This window comes from Saimiri boliviensis, chromosome 7 (genome assembly GCF_048565385.1).
Source record: "Saimiri boliviensis isolate mSaiBol1 chromosome 7, mSaiBol1.pri, whole genome shotgun sequence".
NCBI lineage: Eukaryota > Metazoa > Chordata > Mammalia > Primates > Cebidae > Saimiri > Saimiri boliviensis.
Genome location: NC_133455.1, coordinates 114,131,083 through 114,155,056, shown reverse-complemented (window position 1 = coordinate 114,155,056; position 23,974 = coordinate 114,131,083). Strand labels below are relative to the sequence as shown.

The window sequence follows — 23,974 nt, the reverse complement described above, 5'->3', positions numbered from 1 at the left end:
TAAAAACAAAGTTTTTCACTGTGGCCATGAAAAACTGCTCCATCACTGCTCTCTCCTAGGCCTGCGGGGGAACAATATCACTTTTGGATTTTAAAGACTCTTACCTTCAGGAAGATGCCTAAAGTCAGTGCAGGTGAGTTTGAAATATTATTTGGGTGCTGAATTTGATAGAGTAAATAAAGGGCATATAGGTCCTTTGATCAACCTCTGTCTCTTGAATTGTAGAACTCTACATCTCATTGCAATGAAATGTATTAGGGCTCAGTCTCGCCTTGGAGTGATTCCCAAAATGAACGAAACCTAACACGTGGGTATTTAAGTTGTTTTCTGTTTTCTAATCATTATAAGCAATACCACAATAAGTATTCACAGATACTCTTTATTCTACAAGTGGAATTTCTGGGCCAAAGGCTATGCTCTTTTTTTTTCTTTCTTTTTAAAAGTTTATTTATTTTATTCATATATAACAATTGTGCATATTTATGGGTCCCATGTGATATTTTGATATATGCATATAATGTGTAATGATCAAATCAGGGTACTTAAGATATTCATCATCTCAAGTATGTATCATTTCTTTGTGTTGGGAACATTTAAACTCTTCTAGCTATTTTGAGATAAACAATGAATAATTGTTAACTACAATCACCCTATTGTACTATCACACACTATAATTTATTCCTTCTATCTAATTGTGTGTTTGTAGCTATTAACCAACCTTACTTCATCGGCCTCTGCCCCACCCCAGCCTTTCCCAACCTTTGCTAGCCATCATTCTATTCTACCTCACTGAGATAAATGTTTTGTTTGTTTTGTTTTTATCACCCACATATGAGTGAGAACATGTGATGTTTGTCTGTGTCTGGCTTATTTAAGTTAACATAATGTCCCCAGTTACATTCATGTTGCCATGCATGACAGAACAGCATTCTTTTTTGTGATTGAATAGTATTCCATTGTGTACGTTTACTACATTTTCTTTATTCATCCATTGATAGACATTTAGGTTGACCCTATATCTTTGCTATTGTGAATTGTGCTACAATAAACATGGGAATGCAGGCATCTTCTTGATATGCTTATTTCCTTTTCGTTGGATAAATCCTTAGTAGTGAGTTTGCTGAATTATATGTATTTCTATTTGCAATTTTTGAGAGGGCTCCATAACGTTTTCCATAATGGCTGTATTTGCTAATTTATAAATCAACAGTGTGTAAGAGTTCCTTTGTCTCCAGTTCTCACTAGCATTTGTTACTTTTGGTCTTTTTCATAATAGCCATTCTAACTGGGATGAGATGATATCTCATTGTGGTTTTGATTTGCATTTTCCCTGATCATTAGTGATGTTGAGTATTTCTTCATATCATTTTTGGCCATTTGTATGGCCATTTCTTTTGAGAAATGTCTATTCAGAGTCTCTGCCCACTTTTTTTTTTTCTGTTTTAATTTTTTGAGACAGGATCTCACTCTGTTGCACAGGCTGCAGTGCAGTGGTGTGATCACATCCTCGACCTTCCGTGCTCAAGCAGTCCTCCCTACTTAGCCTCTTGAGTAGCTGAGACCACAGGCATGTGCCACCACAACTGGCTAACTTTTTTAACTTTTAGTTTTAATTCAGGGGTACATATGCAGGTTTGTTACATGGGCAAGTTTGTGTCATGGGGGTTTGCTGTACAGATTATTTAATCACCTAGGCATTAAGCCTAGTACCCATTAGTTATTTTTCCTGATGCTCTCCCTCCTCCCATCCTCCACCTCCACCATCTGACAGGCCCCAGTGTGTTGTCCTCTTCTATCTGTCCATGTGTTCTCATCCTTTAGTTCCTACTTGTAAGTGAGGACATGTGCTATTTGGTTTTGTGTTCCTGTGTTAGTTTGCTAAGGATAATGAATGGCCTCCAGCTCCATCCATGTCCCTATAAAGGACGTAAACTCATTCTTTTTTATGGCTGCATAGTATTACATAGTGTTTATGTACCACATTATTTAATCCAGTGTATCATTGATGGGCATTAGGTTGATTCCAGGTCCTTGCTATTGTGAATAGTGTTGCAGTGAACATTCACGTGCATGTGATAGAATGATTTATATTCTTACGGGTGTATACCTAGTCTTTGGATTGCTGGGTTGAATATTATTTCTGGCTTTAGGTCATTGAGGAATTGCCACACTGTTTTCCACAAAGGCTGAACTAATTTACACTCTCCCACAATGGTGTATAAGTGTTCCTTTTTCTCCACAATCTTGCCAGCATCTGTTTTTTCTTAAATAATAGTCATTCTGACTGGTGTGAGATGGTATCTTATTGTGGTTTTGATTTGTTTTTATCTAATGATCAGAGAGGTTGAGCTTTTTTTCCTATGTTTGTTGGCCACATGTGTGTCTTCTTTTGAAAGCTGTCTGTTCATATCCTGTGCCCACTTTTTAACGGGGTTGTTTTCTTCTGGTAAATTTGATTTCCTTATAGATGCTGAATATTATACCTTTGTCAGATCCATAATTTGGAAAAATTTCCTCCTATTCTGTAGGTTGTCTGTTTACTCTGTTGATAGTTTCTTTTGCTGTGCAGAAACTCTTTAGTTTGATTAGCTTTTTAGTTGCGATTGCTTTTGGTGTATTCATCATGAAACCTTGCTTGTGCCTATATCTTGAATAGTATCACCTACATTGTCTTCCAGTGTTTTTATAGTTTTGGGTTTCACATTTAAGTCTTTAATTCATCTTGAGTTAATTTTTGTATATGGTGTAAGGAAGGGGTCCAGTTTTAAACTTCTGCATATGACTAGCCAGTTATCCCAGTACTATTTATTGAATAGGGAATCCTTTCCCCATTGCTTGTTTTTTTTCAGGTTTGTTGAAGCTCAGATAGTTGTAGGTGTGTGGTCTTACTTCTTTTTTCTTTTTTCTTTTTTGAGATGGAGTTTCACTCTTGTTACCCAGGCTGGAGTACAATGGTGCGATCTCAGCTCATCGCAACCTCAGCCTCCTGGGTTCAGGCAATTCTCCTGCCTCAGCCTCCTGAGTAGCTGGGATTACAGGCACGCACCACCATGCCCAGCTAATTTTTTTGTATTTTTAGTAGAGGTGGGGTTTCACCATGTTGACCAGGATGGTCTCGATCTCTTGACCTCGTGATCCACCTGCCTCGGCCTCCCAAAGTGCTGGGATTACAGGCTTGAGCCACCATGCCCGGCCTTACTTCTTTTTTCTATTCCATTGTCCTATGTGTCTGTTTTTGTACCAGTACCAGGCTATTTTGGTTATGGTAACCCTGTAGCATTGTTGGGAGTTGGGTGGTATTTTGCCTCCAGATTTGTTCATTTTGCTTAGGATTGCATTGGCTATTTTGGCTCTTTTTCAATTTCATATGAATTTTAAAATAGGTCTTTTCTAGTTCTGGGAAGAATGTCATTGGTAGTTTGATAGGAATAGCATGGAATTTGTAAGTTGCTTTGGGCAGTATGGCCAACAATATTGATTCTTCCCATTGATGAGTGTGGAATGTTTTTCCATTTGTTTCTGTCATCTCTCATTTCTTTGAGCAGTGGTTTGTAGTTCTCCTTGTAGAGATTCTTCACTTCCCTAGTTAGCTGTATTCCTCAGTATTCTTATTCTTTTTGTGGCAATTGTGAATGGGGGTTTGTTCATGATTTGACTGGGTAGCAAACAACAAGCATCTATTACAAGGAGAAACTAACATAACTCAAGGAAGGCAGAGCAAGGGCCTGTGAACTGAAGCAGCAGTAGGAGTCAAGAGGGGAAAGATAAAGAAAGATGTTAATGTGGGCCCGGTGCAGTGTGTCACACCTGTAATCCCAGCACTTTGGGAGGCCGAGGCGAGCAGATCACCTGAGATTGGGAGTTTGAGACCAGCCTGACCAACATGGAGAATGCTTGTCTCTACTAAAAATACAAAATTAGCCAAGCGTGGTGTTGCATGCCTGTAATCCCAATTACTCAGGAGCCTGAGGCAAGAGAATCGCTAGAAACCCAGAGGCAGAGGCTGCGGTGAGCTGGGATCGCGCCATTGCACACCAGCCTGGGCAGCAAGAGTGAAACACTGTCTCCAAAAAAAAAAAAAAAAAAAGTCAGTGTGGTAGAAGGAAAAGGACTTCACCCGTTAGTTATGTTAAGACGATTAAAGGAACAAGGAGGAGCTTGGTAAACATTTTGAGATTTTTAACTTGGGTGACTGAGTAGATGGTGATGAATTTCACTGAGATGAGAAATTCAGAAGGAAGATTTAAGAAAGTGTTGAGTTTCGTTTTAGACACATAAATTCAGGTTAGGGGCATGAAGACAACTTCAGGCAATTTTTTTTGAGATCACCGTGTCTTATTTTTCATTCTACTTTCTGCATTTTGCAGACAACACATTATGTCCTTTACACCGGCATATTATGATTCTTTTTATTTTTAAAATTCTTACAGAGATAATATAAATTGCGATTGCTGTATCTTTGAATAAATGTTGGTATTTAAAAAATCACTACAAACTCCATTCGAAGTTGTATCACCAGTTTCCTAATCTGGATCTAACTAGAGGCCTTTAGCACAAATGGGGATTTCTTTTTCCATCCTTTTTGTTACTCATCCATACGAACTCTCCACTCTCCTTGTCTCTTCTCTGATAGTATCCTGTATCTTCTCACATATTCCTTCCATTGAACTTTCTCAATATGAGGATTTAATCAGTGACGGCGAAGTTGACTGCTTACTGGAATATATCTATTTCTTTTCTTTTTTTTTTTTTTTTTTTTTGAGATGGAGTTTCGCTCTTGTTACCCAGGCTGGAGTGCAATGACGTGATCTCAGCTCACCGCAACCACCGCCTCCTGGGTTCAGGCAATTCTCCTGCCTCAGCCTACTGAGTAGCTGGGATTACAGGCACGCGCCACCATGCCCAGCTAATTTTTTTGTATTTTTAGTAGAGGCGGGGTTTCACCATGTTGACCAGGATGGTCTGGATCTCTTGACCTCGTGATCCACCCGCCTTGGCCTCCCAAAGTGGATATCTGGTTCTTATATGTACATAAATATACAAAAGGTCCCAATGTAAATTAAAAATACTGTACTGGAGCTGCTTTATGCACAAGAGACCGCTGGTTATGAATTTCCCAGGAACAAGTTCAGAGAGAAGATTGAGGGAAAATTCTTAATCTAAACAATACTAGTCTTTAACTGAGGAGTTTGAGCCCCGTTATTCTTAATCTAAACAATACTAGTCTTTAACTGAGGAGTTTGAGCCCCGTAGAATTCCCTTCTAGCTATACTCCCTTCCAAAGACCTTCCTTTGTTTGACAAGAATTGTTTTAAGTTTGCAATCTTCCAGTTTGGGATTCAAAGCTGTTCGCTCAGTGATGCCTGTCAGGGTTCAGACATAGTTGCTTGGGATCTAACTCCATTCCTAGCAGTCAGAAGGCTCCTCAAGGGAGCCATGTCTTTTTCCTCTTCCTACCCTTAGCTTCTTGAACAAAGCGTGGAAAAGAGTAGAAACTCTGGTAAAAATGGACCAGGGTCTACGAAAATAGCACCCTGGAACTATTCGCTATTCCACTATGTCTTGGAGAGCTAAACTAAGAATAAAAAAGGGTGTATTGTTTAAGATGAAAACAAATAGGCTCTTTCAAATCAGCAAGTAAGTCAGCATAGCATAATGGTATAAAAGTATGAATTCTGGAGCTGAACTAACTGAATTTAAATCTCAACTCTGTCACTTGCCAGTTTTATGACCTTAGCAAGTTGCTTAAAACTTCTCTGTGCCTCAGCTTCCTCAGCTGTAAAGTGTGAATGCTTAAAGGACCTACCTCATGGGGTTCTGAGGTTAATGAGCATGATTTTACTGTGCTTGAAACAGTGACTGTTACATAGTAAACTCTACTTATGTGTTAATAGTAAGAAAGGATTATTACATATCCATTTGAGAAAAACTAACACTCTTGACTATACAGCTTTATCCAAACAACTTTCAGAAGTTATATGCACAAATGCTATGACAACAAATCTAAGAGAAAGTACAGGTAAATTATGTATCTAATTTTGTAAACTGTATACTCTAAATAATACAAGCTAGAAAATCATAAAGGATTTTAAAAAATAAGAAATGTGTACAATCTATGTTAAAATCTCCATTAATAAACTTAAAAGTAGGCCAGGCGCAATGGCTCATACTTATAATCCCAGCACTTTGCAAGGCTGAGGCGGATGGATGATTTGAGGTCAGGAGTTCAAGACCAGCGTGGCCAACATGGTGCAATCCCATCTCTACTAAAAATATAAAAATTAGCCAGGCATGGTGGTATGCACCTGTAATCCCAGCTACTCGGGAGGCTGAGGCAGGAGAATCACTTGGACCGGGAGGGAGAGGTTGCAGTGAGCTGAGATCATACCATTGCACTCCAGCCTGGGTGACAGAGGGATAATCTGTCTCAAAAATAAATAAATAAATAAGAAATTTAAAAGTAAACACTAAAATACAAATAAGGTCTGCAGTCTATTTATCAGTATGGAACCAAGGCCACTTTCTTGGTTTTGATGACGGACCACAGTTATGTAACAAGTTATCAATACAGGAAGGTGGATAAAAGGATGTGGGAGCTCTGACTACATTTTACAACTTTTTGTGAGTCTATAACTGTTTCAAAATAAAGTTTTTTAAAAAAGTAAATGAAAATAGAGAAAAAGTTTGCAATGTGAGGGAAAAATTTCACAGCTTTGCTATACAAAAGGCTTACCCATCAATAAGAAGGACATCCAAGTAGTAAAATGGGCAAAAGCTTCAAGTAGATAGTCTGCAAAATATGGCAGCTCAATTTGTGAAAAATTATTCAAACTCATTTATGGTCAAGAAACAGCAAATAGAGGGCATACCACTTTCTGTTTATCAGACTGGTAATGATGAACAGTGGACATCGTAATAACAACAAATGTTGTCAACTGTGTGCATAATCGGGTACTCCATCTACTGCTGCTACCAGGATGAGTTGGTGTAATTTTGTAGAAAACCAATTTGTTAACCCACAGTTTGGCACAGGAAGGTATGATTTCGTACATGGAAATTTAAGGAAATAAGGATATGTGCAGATATATCTGTGAGAATATTCATTAAGCATTATTTATAATAAGTCAGATGAACAATAATAGAAAAATGATTACATAAATACAAGGGAATACTATCCTTGTAAAAGAATATTAAATGGCCTGGAAAAACAATAGGTATCAAAAAATCAAATTTAAAAAAATGTGAAAAGATATGTGTAGTATGATGCCAGTTATAGTTCTGAAGGTTGTACTTCATAGAAAAACACTGAAATGACAAAATGGTAATAATTGTATAACCCTGCCTAAGAGGAACATGTGTGATTTATTTTCTTCTTTGTGATTGCCTAAGATTTTCATTTTTAAATGTTGCTCATGTATAATTTTTGTAAAGAAAACAATAGATAAAATATATTTTATAAAAATAAGTCAACCAAATTTATTAAAATCCCATTATTCTGCCTTATGCAGATATACATACTTTTTAATATTTTTAAAGTATGTAATCTAACAGATAAGCAAATATAAGATGTAAGGAACACCTAAACATTCATATAATCAAATAAAGCTTATATCAGAGTTAGAGAAAGTCTGTGTAAACACAGAAATGTAAACTTAGCAGTCAGTCAAATTTGACCTGGCTTTAAGTCCTGACCTTATTTAAAAAAAAAAAAAAAAAAAGGAAAAAAAGTTCAGAGTTGGGGGCAAGGGTGGCATAGCAGTGCTTGCCAAAAGGATGCTCAGGAGGCTGAGGTGAAATTGCTTGAGCCCAGAAGTTCAAGACCAGCCTGAACAATATAGCGAGACCCTGTCTCTAAAAAAAGTTTAAAGTTGAGTTTTTAAAAAATATAATAGTGGGAGCAATAATACCTACATAATTTGAGCTATAAACAGAATTGAAATAAGGTACATAAATGCCTAGTATACAGAATATGTTCAATAGTTGTTAGTTGTGGTAATAAAAGTAGTGTATCTTGGAAAGTTTGAACCGAGAAAAGCAAAAACAATGAAAAGGTAAGAAGTAATAATAGCCTGTAACAAAATGGAGTCAGGGGGCGATGGGTGGGTTTTGGGGGAGCTGAAGAAGGGTACTAACAAAGACTTTGAAATGGAAGAGATGCTATGTTAGTGAAGGAGGGCTGCTCTAATTAGGAGGAAAGGTTGTACATCATCGTGGAAAAGGAAATGGGAAGCTTGCTAAAATATGTGTATTTATTCCAATCCCACTGTATCTAAACTCTTCCAGGGCAGGCACTGTCTGTCTTAATGTCTGCTGCATTCCAGATCCTAGAACAGTGCATACATGGGGTAGACATACCTTTACTGAATATTTATGGAATGAACAAATGTTAAATTGTAACATTTACTCATTTGAAATATTTAGTAATACAACCCTCAAATAGCATACTAAATTGAAGCCTCCTTTTATTGTCTCAGTCAGAAGGAGTGTATTATTTTATTTAGCCATTCATTCATGTGTTCATTTATGGATTGGTATAGATTTATTAAATGTCTATACGTGCCCTAAAGTAGGGCTTAGCGATAAATAACAAAGTGACCGACCCATGCCCTCAAGGAGTGGTGTACTGGAGCCATCTTGTACTAGATTTTGTGAGTCAGTTAAACTTTCAGGAATTTTGAAAGCCATTTGTTAAACACAGCCATTGGCAAAAACTTAAATTATATAAACTTAACAATTAAATAAATTGCATTACAAATAAAGCTTTTAAAAATGAAGGCATTTGCCATGGAAATTGGTAAATTCAATAAATCAGATCTTTTTTCCTGAGATAACCCATGTTTAAACATTTACCAGAACGCCACTGCCCTCAAAAAGAGAGTTCCTTGGATTGCATAGATACTCATGGAAAGGAATCTGGTTTGGGGTACTTATGGCCAGGCAGGCAAAGAGCATGGCTAACTGTGCTTGTCTCCATGCTTTTGCAGGACTTTAGCCACTTTATGAGTCTCATAAGCAGGGTTTTAGTCCCCAACAAAAGGGGACCAGGAAGAACAGAACAGGGCAGAAAGAACCATGGTGGCAACTCATTCCTAACACCTGATACATGGGAGCAAGGAGAGCTTCAACCAAGGTAGTAAGATAAGTGACAGTAGTTATTTCTGAGTTGCCAGATCTCCAGTTTTAGGATCTGCAGCGAGGGATGTGGGAAATCCCATCGGTCAACATTGGAGTACATAGGAGAATGATGCTAAGCCCCCCTAAATGTGTCTGTGTATATATGCATATGTATGTTTGTACATATGTATATCTATATGTGTGTTATAGGACGAATGGAGTTGAGGCTGTTTACATATGTCTTATTCCTTGCCTTAATTCCTGGGGGAACTGAAGTTTGAGTCCTTGTTATGTATGTGAGAGCAAAGATTATTTGAGTTAGCTGTGCACAGTGTGAATGCAGATGAGTTGATACAGCTGTGAGTTTCTTGGGAAGGCAGAAAGTAGGAAACTAAAGGGGATGGGTAAAACCTAGGAGTGGGCAGTCCAGGGACTGAATCCAGTAGAACTGTACAAAAGAAAATGGAAAACTTATGTCATCAATATTGATATCTTTTCTTGCAAGCAAATTATGTTCTTTGTTTCCAGTTTGGATCAAGTTTCTATTACTTCTTGGCTACTAGGTCCTGATAAACATAGGTATTTATCAGGAACTAATCCATAGTCTATTTCATTTCTTCTGTGTCACAAAGTGGTATAAGCCATTACAGGTTAATAAGGGATTATATATTAAGTTCCATATTCTTACAAAAACAAAGCTAGCACTAAACAGTGAACTGTGTGATTGCAGTTGTCTTCTCTAAACCTCAGTTTTCTGGTCTATAAAATGGGGATAATAATAGTACTTTTTCCATTAAATGATACAATGCATATAAAACACCCATGATAATGCTTGACATATAGAAAACACTCAAAAATTTTATTTTTGTAGTTTTATTCTTAATGTAATGGATTTACATTCCAACATGTCACAAGTTGTGTGAGCGTGAGAGTGTGTGTGTGTGTGGGGGGGGGGGGGATATATATAACAATATGATTAGAAATTGGGAACTATTTTTGTGGACATAATAGCAGAAGGTTTTTGCCAACCTGATACACTCTGTTATCTGGTTGCTTTCACTCAAGATGTCTGTGAGGTGTGCTCATATTGTTACTGAATCAGGAATCTGCCCCTTTTACTGCTGACTAGTGTTTTGTTGGATGGATATCACAGTTTATTAATTCATTCACCTGTTGATGGACATGTGGGTTATTTTCAGTCCAGAGCTATGATGCATATATGTGCTATGAACATTCTTCTACAAGCCTTTTTGTGAATATTTGTTTTCACTTTTGTTGGGTAGACATGGAATTGCATGGTCATTGTGTAGCTTATGTTTAGCTTTGTAAGAAACGCCACACTGATTTCCAAAGTAGTTATACCACGTCAGCCTCCCACTAGCAGCTTACCTGTGTTCTGGTTGCTTCACACCTTCATCAACCTTTGGTAATGTCAATCTTTTTTATTTTATCCATTCAACTGAATGTGTAGTTTCCTCATTGTGGTTTAATTTGCATTTCTCTGCTGACTAATGATGTTGACCATTTTGCCATCAATTTTTGGTCGTCTGTACTCAACTCCATGCCCACGATCAAAAGGGAATGCTGTAATTAAAAATCAAGCATATCAATGCTGTAAAATATCTGCTACAAATAGTTTGCATGTTGATTAACCTTTAATCCCACCTGGTTGAAGTGTTATTTTATATACACCTTAAAGACATTATGTTAGTTCCTGTCCTTTCTGTGCAGTGTTCCTCCATTATTTAGCTGGATTTAGCATAAAGTAACTACTCTCTTGGTAAAATCCTCCTGATAATTTATATGGTAATCATGAAGTGGAGCCTTCAGATTTCTTAATGCCTTGTATTTGGAGCATGTCTTTCTTCTGGAGTGCTCAAAGCCCTTTGATGTTAATATTCACAACATCTTTGTGAAGTGGGTAGGAAGCACTGGGAGAAGTTGAAATTCCAGAAGGCAAAGCAACTTAGCCCAAATCTTAAAGTAAACTGATGAAATTCAGACTTGAATCACAGTCATCCGATGTGTCACCAGACCTACTTTAACCTAGCAAACCAAGTCACCTTTCCTAATGGAGACAGACTGATAAAAGGTTCAAATAAAGTCAAGTGGCTTCATCTGCTGCTATAAAGTTAATATAGTTCTCTCTGCCCCAAATCTTTCAGAACTAGAAAGTTATCATAAGCTGTGCATGTAGAGTCCCCATGGATTTGTGAACCGATGGTTATAAAGAAGAACAGAGTCATTCTGCCCACGGAAAAAGATGTGTGAAAATGCAGTAATGTAAAAAACAAGTTTCAAAGAACAATGCACAAAACCTGCTATCCTTTCATGCACACATAAATATTTTCAAATAAGAAGACTCTGCGTTTTGATGAAAAAATAACAAAGAAATGTGTAGGACCACTAGCAACAAAGAAATAAAATACTTCGGTGTTCCACGTTGGCTTTTCCTGCATCTGAACATATTGCATATTTAAAGAGTCACTCTAAAGTAATATGTCTGATGTTTAACAAATATGCCAGAATCGACACACCCAAATAGGTGCTGTTTTCCTCAAAGGAGGCATCTTGGGATATTTATACACTTACTTCAATGTCACTTTGTCACTGATAGAAACACTTTTGGAATTGCTATTTCGGAATTGCCTTTAGAGCCTCGGAACATTCTTTTGTATATTTTCAGGATTCTGCGGCTTCATAAAAAAGGATGCTTCATGCATTCTCTCACCATTTTAGTGCCTCAAGTCTTAGTCTTCTTATTCTGAGTCTCCTTACTCCAAACCTCTACCCAGTTCTGATCGCCAGAGTTTTTAATCCATTCCTCAATCTCCCATTCGCAGCTTAGCGTAGAGTTCTAACCTGACCACTAGCTTCACAATTTTAGTTGTAATCTTCACTTCTCTTCCGGACCACATTTCTGATTTTTCTTCTGCCTAACAGCTTCAGGCAGCTCTAAGTAAAAATCTTTTTGGTGTAGTGTGACACGTGGAACAATTATCCTAGCTCAACCCCTAGATATATGGCTACCCACCCACTGCACCCATCATCCCCATGAGCAGTGGCTGAAGACTCAGTGGCGCTTCATCCCCATCTTCTAAGAACAAAATTTATTTGTTAGAACAGCCCAAAGTCATTTGGTACCAAATCTGATGAATGGCATCTTGAACCCATGCTGTGTGTGGAAAACAAAGAATGAAAAAGAGACTATAAAGTAATGAGACTGGGTTTATCCTGTGGCTCTGAATACTACGTTGAATTATTCTCCATAGAGTAGGGAATGCCACTTTCACATGCAGTGAAGGTTCAGCTCTCACTGCCACTACCAGCGGGTCAGTTGTACCTCTGCCTCATGTCATCTTTGCTCTGGGACCTCTGCTGATGGGACTCATCTCCTGATACAGGAAAATTAGATGTGGTGAAACACACACTCACAAACGTTTAGGGACAGTGATGGCAGAGTGGGAATAAGTATATAGCTTACCATAGACACCTGAAGGGAAAACTAAATTTATTTAAAAAGGTAGTATAAAAAATATATTTTAAACATCTTTAGTAGGGTGTGAGCATGTTCTTATATATCTCCAACGACTTTAAAATATTTACACTGTACAAAGAAAAGTAATGAATGGGTAAATAAAAACAGCAATAATTAAAATACATGAGTCATTTATTTGGATAGTGCGTTTTTATAATAGCATTTATCAATTTATTTTCCTACCTGCATTTTGCCTTAATTAACATAAAATGAATTCATATTTCCGCAGGTGGGAAAGCAGATTATCCCAAACAGAGAGATGGGGAAGCTGTGTCTAAGGTCGTGGCTCATGCTCAAAGATGTCCTGGATACTGTTCATATGTTAGCCTATGTCAAAAACGCAGTGCATCATTTGCAATATTTCCCATGCCAGATTCGCCCAAAGAATTTGACTTAAAAACAACCACCAAAATTATCTATTTAATAAAAATGCTTATAAGGCTGAGTCCAAGGATTTAGATTAATGCATAAGAGAATCTGGTAGTTTTCCAAATGCATGTGGGAAGGAAGTATTCATCAGAATTGATAGGGAGGGCAGGTCAGCGCAGGCAGGAGAGGGCTGGGGAGGCCTGGGCAGCAGAGCCCTTTTCTCCATGGACGAGGCTGGAACATAATCACATGGAGGGAAGAGGAGAATAGTTAAGGCAGAAAGTTGTATCGCATTTTGTCTTCCTTCCACGCACTTAGCTCGGGGTTTCCAACGTGCAGGGGAGAGGATAGAAAGGGCACTCTGTCTGTGCTCCAGCACAGCAATCCTACAAAGGAAACAGCTTTTAAAAGCCGCAAGAAGGATTTATGACTTCAGGGACCTTTGTGAGTCCTTTTATTAGCCTAGTACATCACTTCTCTCCCATCTTTATGCTGACAACACTTCTCAGCCCTTCTCTGGATTTCTTGTCAAACTGGGCAACTATATAAAATGAACAGACAAGAGCTGTAGGAAAGGGCTGATTGATTCCTGTGTATGCCCACACATTCGGAATAATTTTATTCTGCTAAGCAGTCCTCTTATGCAGGCTTCCAGTGAGGGAATCTTGGATTGTTTCTGACAACTATGTGTTTTTAAAGAGCTTTATTTTTCTCTTTCAGTGTTCTTTCTAAGAACATAAATCAACATGTAAGGAGAATAGCATGCTAGCCTAAGTGGTTTTACAAAAGTTATTTGAAATTTGTATATAGCTCTGATTAGTGTGGTTTGTCCATCAAAGTCAATAAATGGTGCAGGTCCTTTTAAGCCATTTAGGTGGCTGACTTTTTATTTCTACTACCTTTACTTATGAATGTGAAGTTTTTAAGGTACAGCTCAAATTTTACCTCCTCTGTAAAGCCTTCCTTGATTTCTCCAAGCTATAATTAATTTCTTTATTTTCTGTCTTCCAACAACAATAAAATTAACAGCTGCAAAAATTTAATGAACACTTACATATCCTATAGGCATTAGTCTGGGCATATTGATTCACTGATTCTCTACAACAATCCTATGTTGTCCGTAATGTGATATTCTGAGGCCCAGAATACTTCAGTGTCTTGGCCAAGATCTTATGGCTAGAACATGGAAGAACATAGATTTTTTTTTTTTTTTTTTTTTTTTTTTTGAGTTAGAGTCTCATTCTGTCGCCCAGGCTGGAGTGCAGTGGTCTGATCTTGGCTCACTGCAACCTCCACCTCCCAGGTTCAAGCAATTCTCCTATCTCAGCCTCCTGAGTAGCTGGGATTACAGGTGTCAGCCACCATGGCCATTAATTTTTGCATTTTTAATAGAAACAGTATTTCACCACATTGGCCAGGCTGGTCTCAAACTCCTGACCTCAGGCGATCCACCCACCTCGGCCTCCCAAAGTGCTAGGATTACAGGCAGGAGCCACTGTCCCCAGCCCAAAAGAACATAGATTTTAACCAAGACGTAGGCATTCTTACTCCAGAGCATGTGTTCTTACCCTCTTCCCTCTACTGCATCTCCATAATACTTTTAATGATACACACCTCCAAGAACAATCATCTCTAGTAGCTGACCTTTACTGGATGCTGCACAAAACTAACTACAGTATTTTGTTAAGCTTCTTGAGATGTGCACATTCTACCAATGCTCTCTACTTTTGGTTTACTGATGAGTAAGGAAGAACTGAAAACAAGAGCCCTCGTGAATGGATTAGTGACCTTACGAAAGAGATGAGAGAGCTGTTTGCCCCTTTTCCCCTTCTTCCTTCCACCAAATGAGGACACAGCCACAAGGCACCATCTTGGAAGCAGAGGCAGCCAGCCCTCACCTGACACTGAATGTGCTGGCTGCTCCTTGATCTTGGACTTCCCAGACTCTAGAACTGTGAGAAATAAATTTCTATTGTTTATAAGTCCCCATTCACAGGTATTTTGTTATAGCAGCACAAATGAACTAAGGCAAGTTACCTCTTGAGCCAGAACTGAAATAAGTATAGCAGGACTTGTGGACAAGTGATAAAGGATGGAAGAAAATTGGATCATAAAGTGAATGAGGTTTTCAGATTTCCCTTGCATGACAGGGAACATAATTTAGTGGAAAGGACTTGGTATTGAATCATAGAGACTGGATTTTAAGTATAGTTGTACCACTTATTAACTGGGTAAACTTGGCAACTTTCACTTCTAAGCTTCAAAGTCTCCATATGCTAAGAAGGGTATCTGTACTTACCCTGCAAAAGTGTTATGTCAAATAAGAGAAAAAGTCGAAGCTCAGTAAATGATAGTTTCCTTGACCCTACAGGTCATGATTTGCTAATTCTACAGGTAGTGTAGAACCCAGTCCAGTACTCTCTATTCCAGGGAGGCCATAGTGGCGAATGGTGAATTCAGAGTAAAGGAAAAACCCAGAGTCTTATCATGTTTTGTTCTTTGTTTTCATGCAGTCTTTGCTCCTGCTTCTATCACATCACCCACATTTAGTTGTGATGCGTTACCAGGTACTGTGATTAATACATGAAAGATGTGCTTGAGAATTCTAAGCTTTTTACAATGCTGATTCAGAGACTTCATTGTGACGTCATTTTAATGTCTGAACTAATGGGTAGTTTGGCTACACTTACTAGATTTGAAATTATCATTAATTTATTTAGCATTGTAATACCATTAATTTAGGTGAACCTTTATAACATAGAAAGTGTATAGTATTTAGCAGTAATTAACATCCTTTAATCTGAAAGAATTGCCAAGTAGTTTTCTCTCTTGGCTTGGTTGTAGGTAGCTAAGTGCAGCTTAATAAAAATTAATCACAAAGGAAACAGCTTGTGTTTTATGTTAAATTTTCCTTTAATGGATTAAAAAATATTCTTTGGTATAATATTTTATCATAATGAGGTAAATTTGAATCACCAATGTTATAGAATGTGAGTAGTCCAAATGCCATAAACCTTATGGCTAGAACCATTCACCTACAGATGCACATGTAGGGTATAAAGTAAGTATAAAACTTGATATGTCTGTCCATATGTTCATGGAGTTGTGAAGATCTTAATACTGGCTCTGCTATTATTATTCCTCTAGAATCACAATATGAAGTTTCATATTTTTATGTGCATTTATAGTAAATGTTACTCTTTGCTACCCAGAGAGGCATTTAGGCAATCTTCGGGTATGAAAACTGCTGACATTTTCTGAATTTCAAATGACAAATGAGATGCTCCTGTCAGTTTACTGTGTAACTCCATAGCATATGGTGCTTCTGCTGGTGGGTGTTATTTCAAAGTTTGCAAATCACACCATGAGAAAGTCCCTCTGGTGGGCTCCTGGAATACTTAGCAACTGTGAATCTGAAGTGACAGTACAGAGAGAAAGGACTAAAAAAACAGCTTTTTTTTTTTTTTTGACAAGGAGAAGGCAGTACAAAGTGAATGATAAGTTAATACAGGGAGGTGGAGGAGTAGAGACACCAATCTAACAAAAAAAGAAAAGCAGTTTTTCTTTTTATAGGAAAAACTAGGAAATTATCTGAATTCTTTAGTACAGTAATAATGTCAGATTTCAGAGAAAAATAAGGATTCAGAGACTGGCTAGAATCGGAATAATTGTCAAGTATGCTACACAGAGGTTTAGAAATGGAGGAGATCATTGTTTCATGAGATAGAGAATGGTGACAAAATGATATCTTATCCCAGAAATCATTGCTTAACCCCAAATAATGAAGGTTTGAAAAAGAAGCCTCTGCTCTCCAAAATAGGGCAGTTTGTTTAAAACCAGTTCCCAGCAGAGCCTTGTTTTTTTCACTGTGATCTATTATAGTGGGCACATTGTCTTGCTTTGTTCAATGATGCCCACATTCCAGAGCGTTTCTACAATGGTCAATAGACCAGTTAATTAAATGGAAAAGCCAGTGAAAGTGGTTGCTAGAACTAAATGACTGACCAGTTTCATAACAACAGTTCAACCAACTACCCTAAGGACCACTGCCCAAAGTTCATTTCTCCATATTCCTCTTTCGAATCTAAAAACTTTCCATTGTTCTTCAAATACAGTTTTTAAAATTTATTCCTAAAGAGTGCAGAGAAAGTGTGAGCAACTTAAAATGATTTTTTTAAAAAACCTTCTTTTCCTCCCATTCTGGAATCTTTAAATAATTTTCCCCAAAATCCATGGAATCCTAGATGTATTTTCATGTATGAAATGAGAAATAGCCAGTAAAATAAGCAGGTGGGGTAAATGTTGTTGAATGTCTTCAGATATTTTAGGTTCTTGAACTTATAGGTGTTAGGAGTTGATTTCAGATAATAACAAGAAACAGCAACAATAATCATAGGTAAAATGTATGTATATGCTAAGCATGTCATGTGAATTCAATTTCATAATCCTCACAAAAGCGAAAAACCTTACTATCCCCATTTCACAGATGAGGAAATTAAGGCAAAAAGGTGTCAAGCACCTTATTTAAGGTCCCTGGGGAAGGAGTATAGCAGTTAACTCCTTTTATTATTGATGTAGAGTGAAAACTGGTTAATTTGTCTGTAAAACCTTCTGGACCCCTGCCCCTTCCCCCATATACTCACCAGCCCTAAGGTGAGCCATTACAGCCCACCGTTGTAGTTTCTGACTATGACCCTTCTCAAACCATAGGAAATTGGATCTAAGGATGGATCACATTATACAAGGTCTGGATTGTGCCAAACATTTCTTTTCCTGTGGGACTTATCTTAGGCTTGAGGTGACCCAGAGGCACCTGAGCAAACAGAAGAGGCCATTGGCTAACCCAGGGAAGGACCACCATAGAGGGCAGTGGGGGTGAAGGAGCCAAGAGTAGGAAAGAACAAACTCAACTGTCCACATTTTACTCCCCAGCTCTTGATTGCAGGAGATCTGATGTATTACTTGTGATGGAGTTCCACGGAAAATCCTTATGGCCTTCTACTAAAACCTTTTACAAATTTTTCTTAGCCATGTTTGAGCAAGTTTCTGTTAAATACAACCAAATCATGCTTAAGAATTATGATTCTTCTTTGAGGTGCTTCTGTTCTGTTTCACCCCAAACCACTCTGAGTAGTTACATCAAAACGTATGTTCATCCACAGCCTCCCAAAACACCTATCCCCCTTTACCCCTAGTATTGATATTGTTAGCAGAAGGCAAGGCTGACAGCATAAACAAAGAGGCCAAGTACTGCTCACTACCGACAAGATCGGGAATGACTTTTAACAAGACAGTATATGTCAACTGACCTATCACAAGTCTCTTTAAAAAATGTTTGATTTTAGGCATAGGCAAGGACTTCATGACTAAGACACCAAAAGCAATGACAACAAAAGCCAAAATAGACAAATGGTATCTAATTAAACTAAAGAGCTTCTGCACAGGAAAAGAAACAATCATTATATCTAATTAAACTAAAGAGCTTCTGCACAGGAAAAGAAACAATCATTAGAATGAACTGGCAACCAACAGAATGGAAAATAATTTTTGCAATCTACCCATCTGACAAAGGGTTAATATCCAGAATCTACAAAGAACTAAAACAAATTTACAAGAAAAAAACAACCCCATCAAAAAGTGGGTGAAGGATATGAACAGACACTCTTCAAAAGAAGGCATTTATGCAACCAACAAACATATGAAACAATGCTCATCATACTGGTCATTGGAGATATGCAAATCAAAACCACAGTGAGATACCATCTCACGTCAATTAGAATGGCGATTATTAAAAAATCTGGAGACAACAGATGCTGGAGAGGATGTGGAGAAACAGGAACACTTTTACACTGTTGGTGGGAGTGTAAATTAATTCAACCGTTGTGGAAGACAGTGTGGCAATTCCTCGAGGATCTAGAACTAGAAATACCATTTGACCCAGCAATCCCATTACTGGTTATATATCCAAAGGATTATAAATCATTCTGTTACAAAGACACATGTACATGTATGTTCATTGCTGCACTGTTTACAATAGCAAAGACCTGGAACCAACCCAAATGCCCATAGATGATAGACTGGACAGGGAAAATGTGGCACATATACACCATGGAATACTATGCAGCCATAAAAAAGGATGAGTTCATGTCCTTTGCAGGGACATGGATGAAGCTGAAACCATCATTCTCAGCAAACTGATACAAGAATAGAAAACCAAACACTGCCTGTTCTCACTCATAAGTGGGAGTTGAACAATGAGAACACATAGACACGGGGAGGGCAACATCACACACTGGGATCTGTTGGAGGGTGAGGAGCTAGGGAAGGGATAGTAGGGGGTGGGGAGATTGGGGAGGGATAAGATTAGGAGAAATACCTAATGTAGGTGATGGGAGGATGGAGGCAGCAAACCACCATGACATGTGTACACCTATCCTGCAAGATCTGCACATGTACCCCAAAACTTATAATATAAAAAAAGTTTGTTTTCCTTCATTTCTTTTTTCTTTTTTTGAGACAGAGTCTTGTTCTGTTGTCCTGGAGTGCAGTAGCACAATCTGGGCTCCCTGCAACCTCTGCTTCCCAGTTTCAAGCTCCTGCCTCAGCCTCCCAAGTAGCTGGGACTACAGGTAGGTGCCACCACACCCGGCTACTTTTTTGTATTTTTAGTAGAGACGGGATTTCACCTTGTTAGCCAGGATGATCTCCATCTCCTGCCCTCATGATTCACCCACCTCAGCCTCCCGGAGTGCTGGGATTACAGGCGTGAGCTACTGTGCTCAGCCAATGTTTTCCTTCATTTCTATTTATTCAGTAGAATTATAGCAATTCTGTGTTCTGTGTTTTATAGGTTAATACCAATGGAAATCTTAACTCTTGCAGAACTATGTGAACACGTTGTTAAAGTGTGTGTCTCTATTTTCAGCTGAGGAATGTGCAGGGAAGCAGTATAGTTAAAAGCGGAGTCAGGCCAGCTGACAACAAGAGCACCCACCTCATAGGCTTAGAACAGTGGCTGGCTCACTGAAAAAGTTTGAATGTTTGCATTAATTATCATTTTTATTATCATCATTATGCCACTGACCTCTTACCTTTCTCAACAGCATAATTCCTACGTTTTAGATTGGTACCAACCAAGAGCACTCTTTAAGTTCTGTGCAAAGGCATCATTGGTACATTTGACTTACAGTAGCTGTCTGTTTTTCCTGTCTTGAAAGTGGTGATTCTTAGGCCCTTTACCTCTTCTTTGCTTGCAAATCTTATTTTTTCAGTATTTCTCCAAGAAATATGGCAACACATTCAAAGGTTTGTCCTAGACTTTTGTTTTGTTTGACACTGTTCTGGAATATATGAGTTGTTGACCGAAGACATTTTAGTAGTACTAGATTTAAATTTACTTTCCAACTGTTTACTTCCCCCCGATTTTTCAGTAAATGATAATATCCATCTCAAGGCTTGTTTATAGTGATGCTCGCAAGATCTAGGTCATCCTAGGGTGCAGCTCTTCCGTTTTCTGCTTTCATTTGATATCAAAATATTAAAGAGGAGAAACAGTTTTTAAAAGTAAAGTGTATGGGATCCAACAGAAGACATGACAGGAAATATTAGGTTGTATGTATATATGTAATAAGTATATATGTAAGTATATAATATCTCCTTTCTTTATAACTTCACCACACTCAATAAATGTTGACTGAATTCGTTCTGCCCTTAATACATTGGAAATTGAATGTTTTCCTTCAAGATATAATTAGCATATTTCTTCAGAGCAGCAGGATAAGCAGACTACTAGGTGTTTTTTAGCAATGCTATAATTTAATTTTATAGAAAAATATTACAGATAGGAGGAGATGACAAGCCATAGTTTCCTGTTGTGTAACTCTATGCAAGTTTCTATTATGATTATATCCCTTTTAGTGGAGATTCTGTTGTGATTTGATGTCGCAAAACATCACCTCTCTCTGACAGATGCTGTAAGCCAAACTGCTTTTAAGAGCCAGTCAATCTCAGAAGGACAGAAGTCCTGTATCGTCATCAGATCCAGCATTAGGAAGGGTTTTGTGTTTTATCTTTCACACTTACTTGATGTACATAACATCAGTTGCAAGGACCACATTTGTAAGAACAAGTTGGCCAGCTGTTCCATTGACATCAAGCTCAGAAAGTACAGGCTGGGCTGCTGTGTTATCGGAAAGGGAGCCACCGGCATAGGAAATCAGTTGCCATGTAGGCGAACTCAGTCAGACATGAGACATGGATTAGTGCCAAATGGCTACTGAGTTTAGGCTGGAGCCATGATCAATAGAAATAGCCGGGAGATTACGTTAACACACATTGCCTCTGAGAGGCAGTCATCCAAACACGACAGTTTACTAGGAGCAAAGTTGACTAAGAACAACCCTTGAGCACCAGGTAGCCCAAGCCATGTTTTCATGACTCTAACAAAAAACCCAGTAGGGCCATAGAGTGCCTTTGGGAGAATCTGGAAAGGGCATTCCTTCTGGATGGACATAGTAGAAAAAGGCTGATTCCTAGTGGGATGTGCCAGTTATCAATCCACTCACCCACTAATTCCCTCTTCATTGGCCTGCTAATGGATACTGGAGCATTTCTCCCTTGCCAACTGACACTAAGTTAAGCTGGCAATAGAGGACACTGGAAGAACACTGGAGGACGAAGGAGCTCCTCTTCCTGGTTCTAGTGTATTCTCTTTCGGCATTTGTGGCACCTCTACGTTGGCATCTTCCCCCAGCTTTCCAAAGGATGGCTTCCCAGCGAGTTTGGCTCTTGCTGCACCTCAGCAAACTTGTCAACATTCAGCGGACCCTACCATCTTCTCTATAACAAAGCCTGTATCTCAGCTCTGGTAGGCAGGGGTCTTTGGTCTAATTTATTCCTTATTTGGGTGCTTTGCCTGTGTCCTAGAGGTAGTGTTTGCTCCCTAAATCTGTTTTCCTTGCATTGTTTTGACTTCCTTTGATGCTTAGTAACTAACCTTATGTTCCTCCAATCTACTGTTGTAGTTAATTATTCTATTTATTTATGGTTTCTGTCTCCTGAATGAACCTTGACTGACACAGTGAATGAATTAGAATAGTGACCGTTTTACAAGATTTACTGAGTAATGGCGCCTTTGTGCAAAAAAAAAAAAAAAAAAAAAAAAAAATATGCCTCTTTCTGCCAGTGACAGCAGCCCTTACCAAGACCTTCAACTTGTTGGGCAAATGAAAGTTGGACATCAGCCTCCATTTACCTGTGTACATTTGGCAGACAGCTTTGAGGAAGTGCACAGCTTGTAGAACCATTAGGATTAGCCTTTCCTGGGGCCACTGAAGCTCTATAAATTGTAAGACGAATTGCCACATCTCTGCTCTCAAGATGATCTCAGGCTAGTGGAAGAGACAGACCAGTAAAGAGACAAAGGGAAATAGGTTTTGATGGAGGGAAATGTAGGATACTATGGAGAAATATAGGACAGATCCTGTATCTATTGCTGCATTAGAAATCACTCCAAAACATGCATTACCCAGTCTCGGGTAATCTCATAGAGCAGCCCTAAACAGACTAAGACGTTTCCTTACACAGTTTCTGTGAGTCAGGAATTTGGGAGCAGCTTAGCTGAATGATTCTGGCCTGTGGTCTCTTATGAGGTTCTAGTCAAGATGTCAGCCAGGGCTGCAGTCAACTGAGGGTTTGGCTGGGGCTGGAGAATTTGCTTCTAAGATGGCTCACTCACATGGCTGGCAAGTTGGTGCTGGTTATTGGCACACGGCTTTACTACACTGACTTCTCCATAGGAATGACTGAAGAATCTCAGGATATGGCAGCTGGCTTCTCCCAGAGTAAGTGATTGAAGAGAGAACAAGGTAGGACTTACAACTTTTATTATGACTTAGACTCAAAAGTCAGACATTTGATAATTTTGCATAGATTACATATGTCAGGTCAGCTTTATTCAGTGGGGGAGAAGCCAATGTGGAGACCTTACCATCAGAAAGTAAAAATCATTGGGGGCCATCGTGGAGGCAGGCTACCACAGACTTCCTAGAACAGACTGGAGGGAGGCAAGCTTTCCACAGCAGAAGGCTCTGGAGGTGAGTCTGGCAGTCTGAGTTCAAAAAGCAAAGTAGGGCAGAAGAATGCTCCAAACAAAGGAGTCATCACATACAAAGGCATGGGAAAGTGAAAGAGTAATGAGAGGTAGTGAGATACCACTCTGTTCTAGGATTTGGGGTTTAGAGACAGGAAGTTCGTGCTGGGTGAATTCAGTGAGAAATAATGCTGTGAGGCTGGATAAATCACCAAAGGTGAAGTCATAAGGAACCTTGCTTGGAATTTTTCTTTTCATAGGATAAGGGCAATCACGGACAGACTGTAATTATTCTTAGTACCTGCATCTCAGAAGGAAGCCATCCAAATTCAGTGCACTTTTTGCAGTGCTAATTTCCAACTCTTCTTTGTGGAGTCAATCGCTTTCTATATGCATCTTCTGGCTTCCTCTCTTCTCTTTCTCCAGTTCTTTTCTCCTTAAACACATTTGAAGCATAAGGGCATGGTTAGTGTGAACTGAGAGGTTACGTTCCACGTTTCCCCAGTCATGATGGCAGATGCCCTGTGTGGACTTGCTGGCTTGCTGTGGGTGTTGTAGGGACTCTGGTCAGAGACACACGAAATGATATCAGTCAGTGACAGCACTTGAGTCAAGGGACACCATACTGAAAGGACATTTTATTCATGTGCATTTCAGCTGCGGATGCTGTATTTTCAGCTGTCCTTGTAAACAAGGAAAATAATGCTGTCAGCATTAGTATTTTCAAAGATAATGGACAGCATTTTATCTATGTATATCTCAATATATGTATATGTATATATATATATAAAATCCAGTGTCCCAGGCCTAACTGATATATATATATATACGTGTGTGTATATATATATGTATATATATATGTA

The 23,974-nt window shown here is 38.6% G+C and overlaps 1 protein-coding gene across 8 annotated transcripts in view; it reads left to right on the top strand.

The window, feature by feature from the left end:
- Positions 1-23,974, top strand: part of DERA (deoxyribose-phosphate aldolase) — a 240,106-nt gene that overhangs the window by 138,219 nt on the left and 77,913 nt on the right. For 2 of the 8 annotated variants that reach the window (XR_012518583.1, XR_012518582.1), the window contains exons 8-9: positions 60-15,588; positions 19,542-19,650. Coding sequence is in view for 5 of the 8 variants with exons in the window: in XM_074403246.1 (XP_074259347.1) it covers positions 60-122 (63 nt within the window). In the remaining 3 variants the exon portion in view is untranslated. Of the gene's footprint in view, positions 1-59; positions 16,764-19,541; positions 19,651-23,974 lie in introns of those variants that run through there. The other 6 variants (XM_074403246.1, XM_074403248.1, XM_074403247.1 and 3 more) reach the window with 6 other exon arrangements.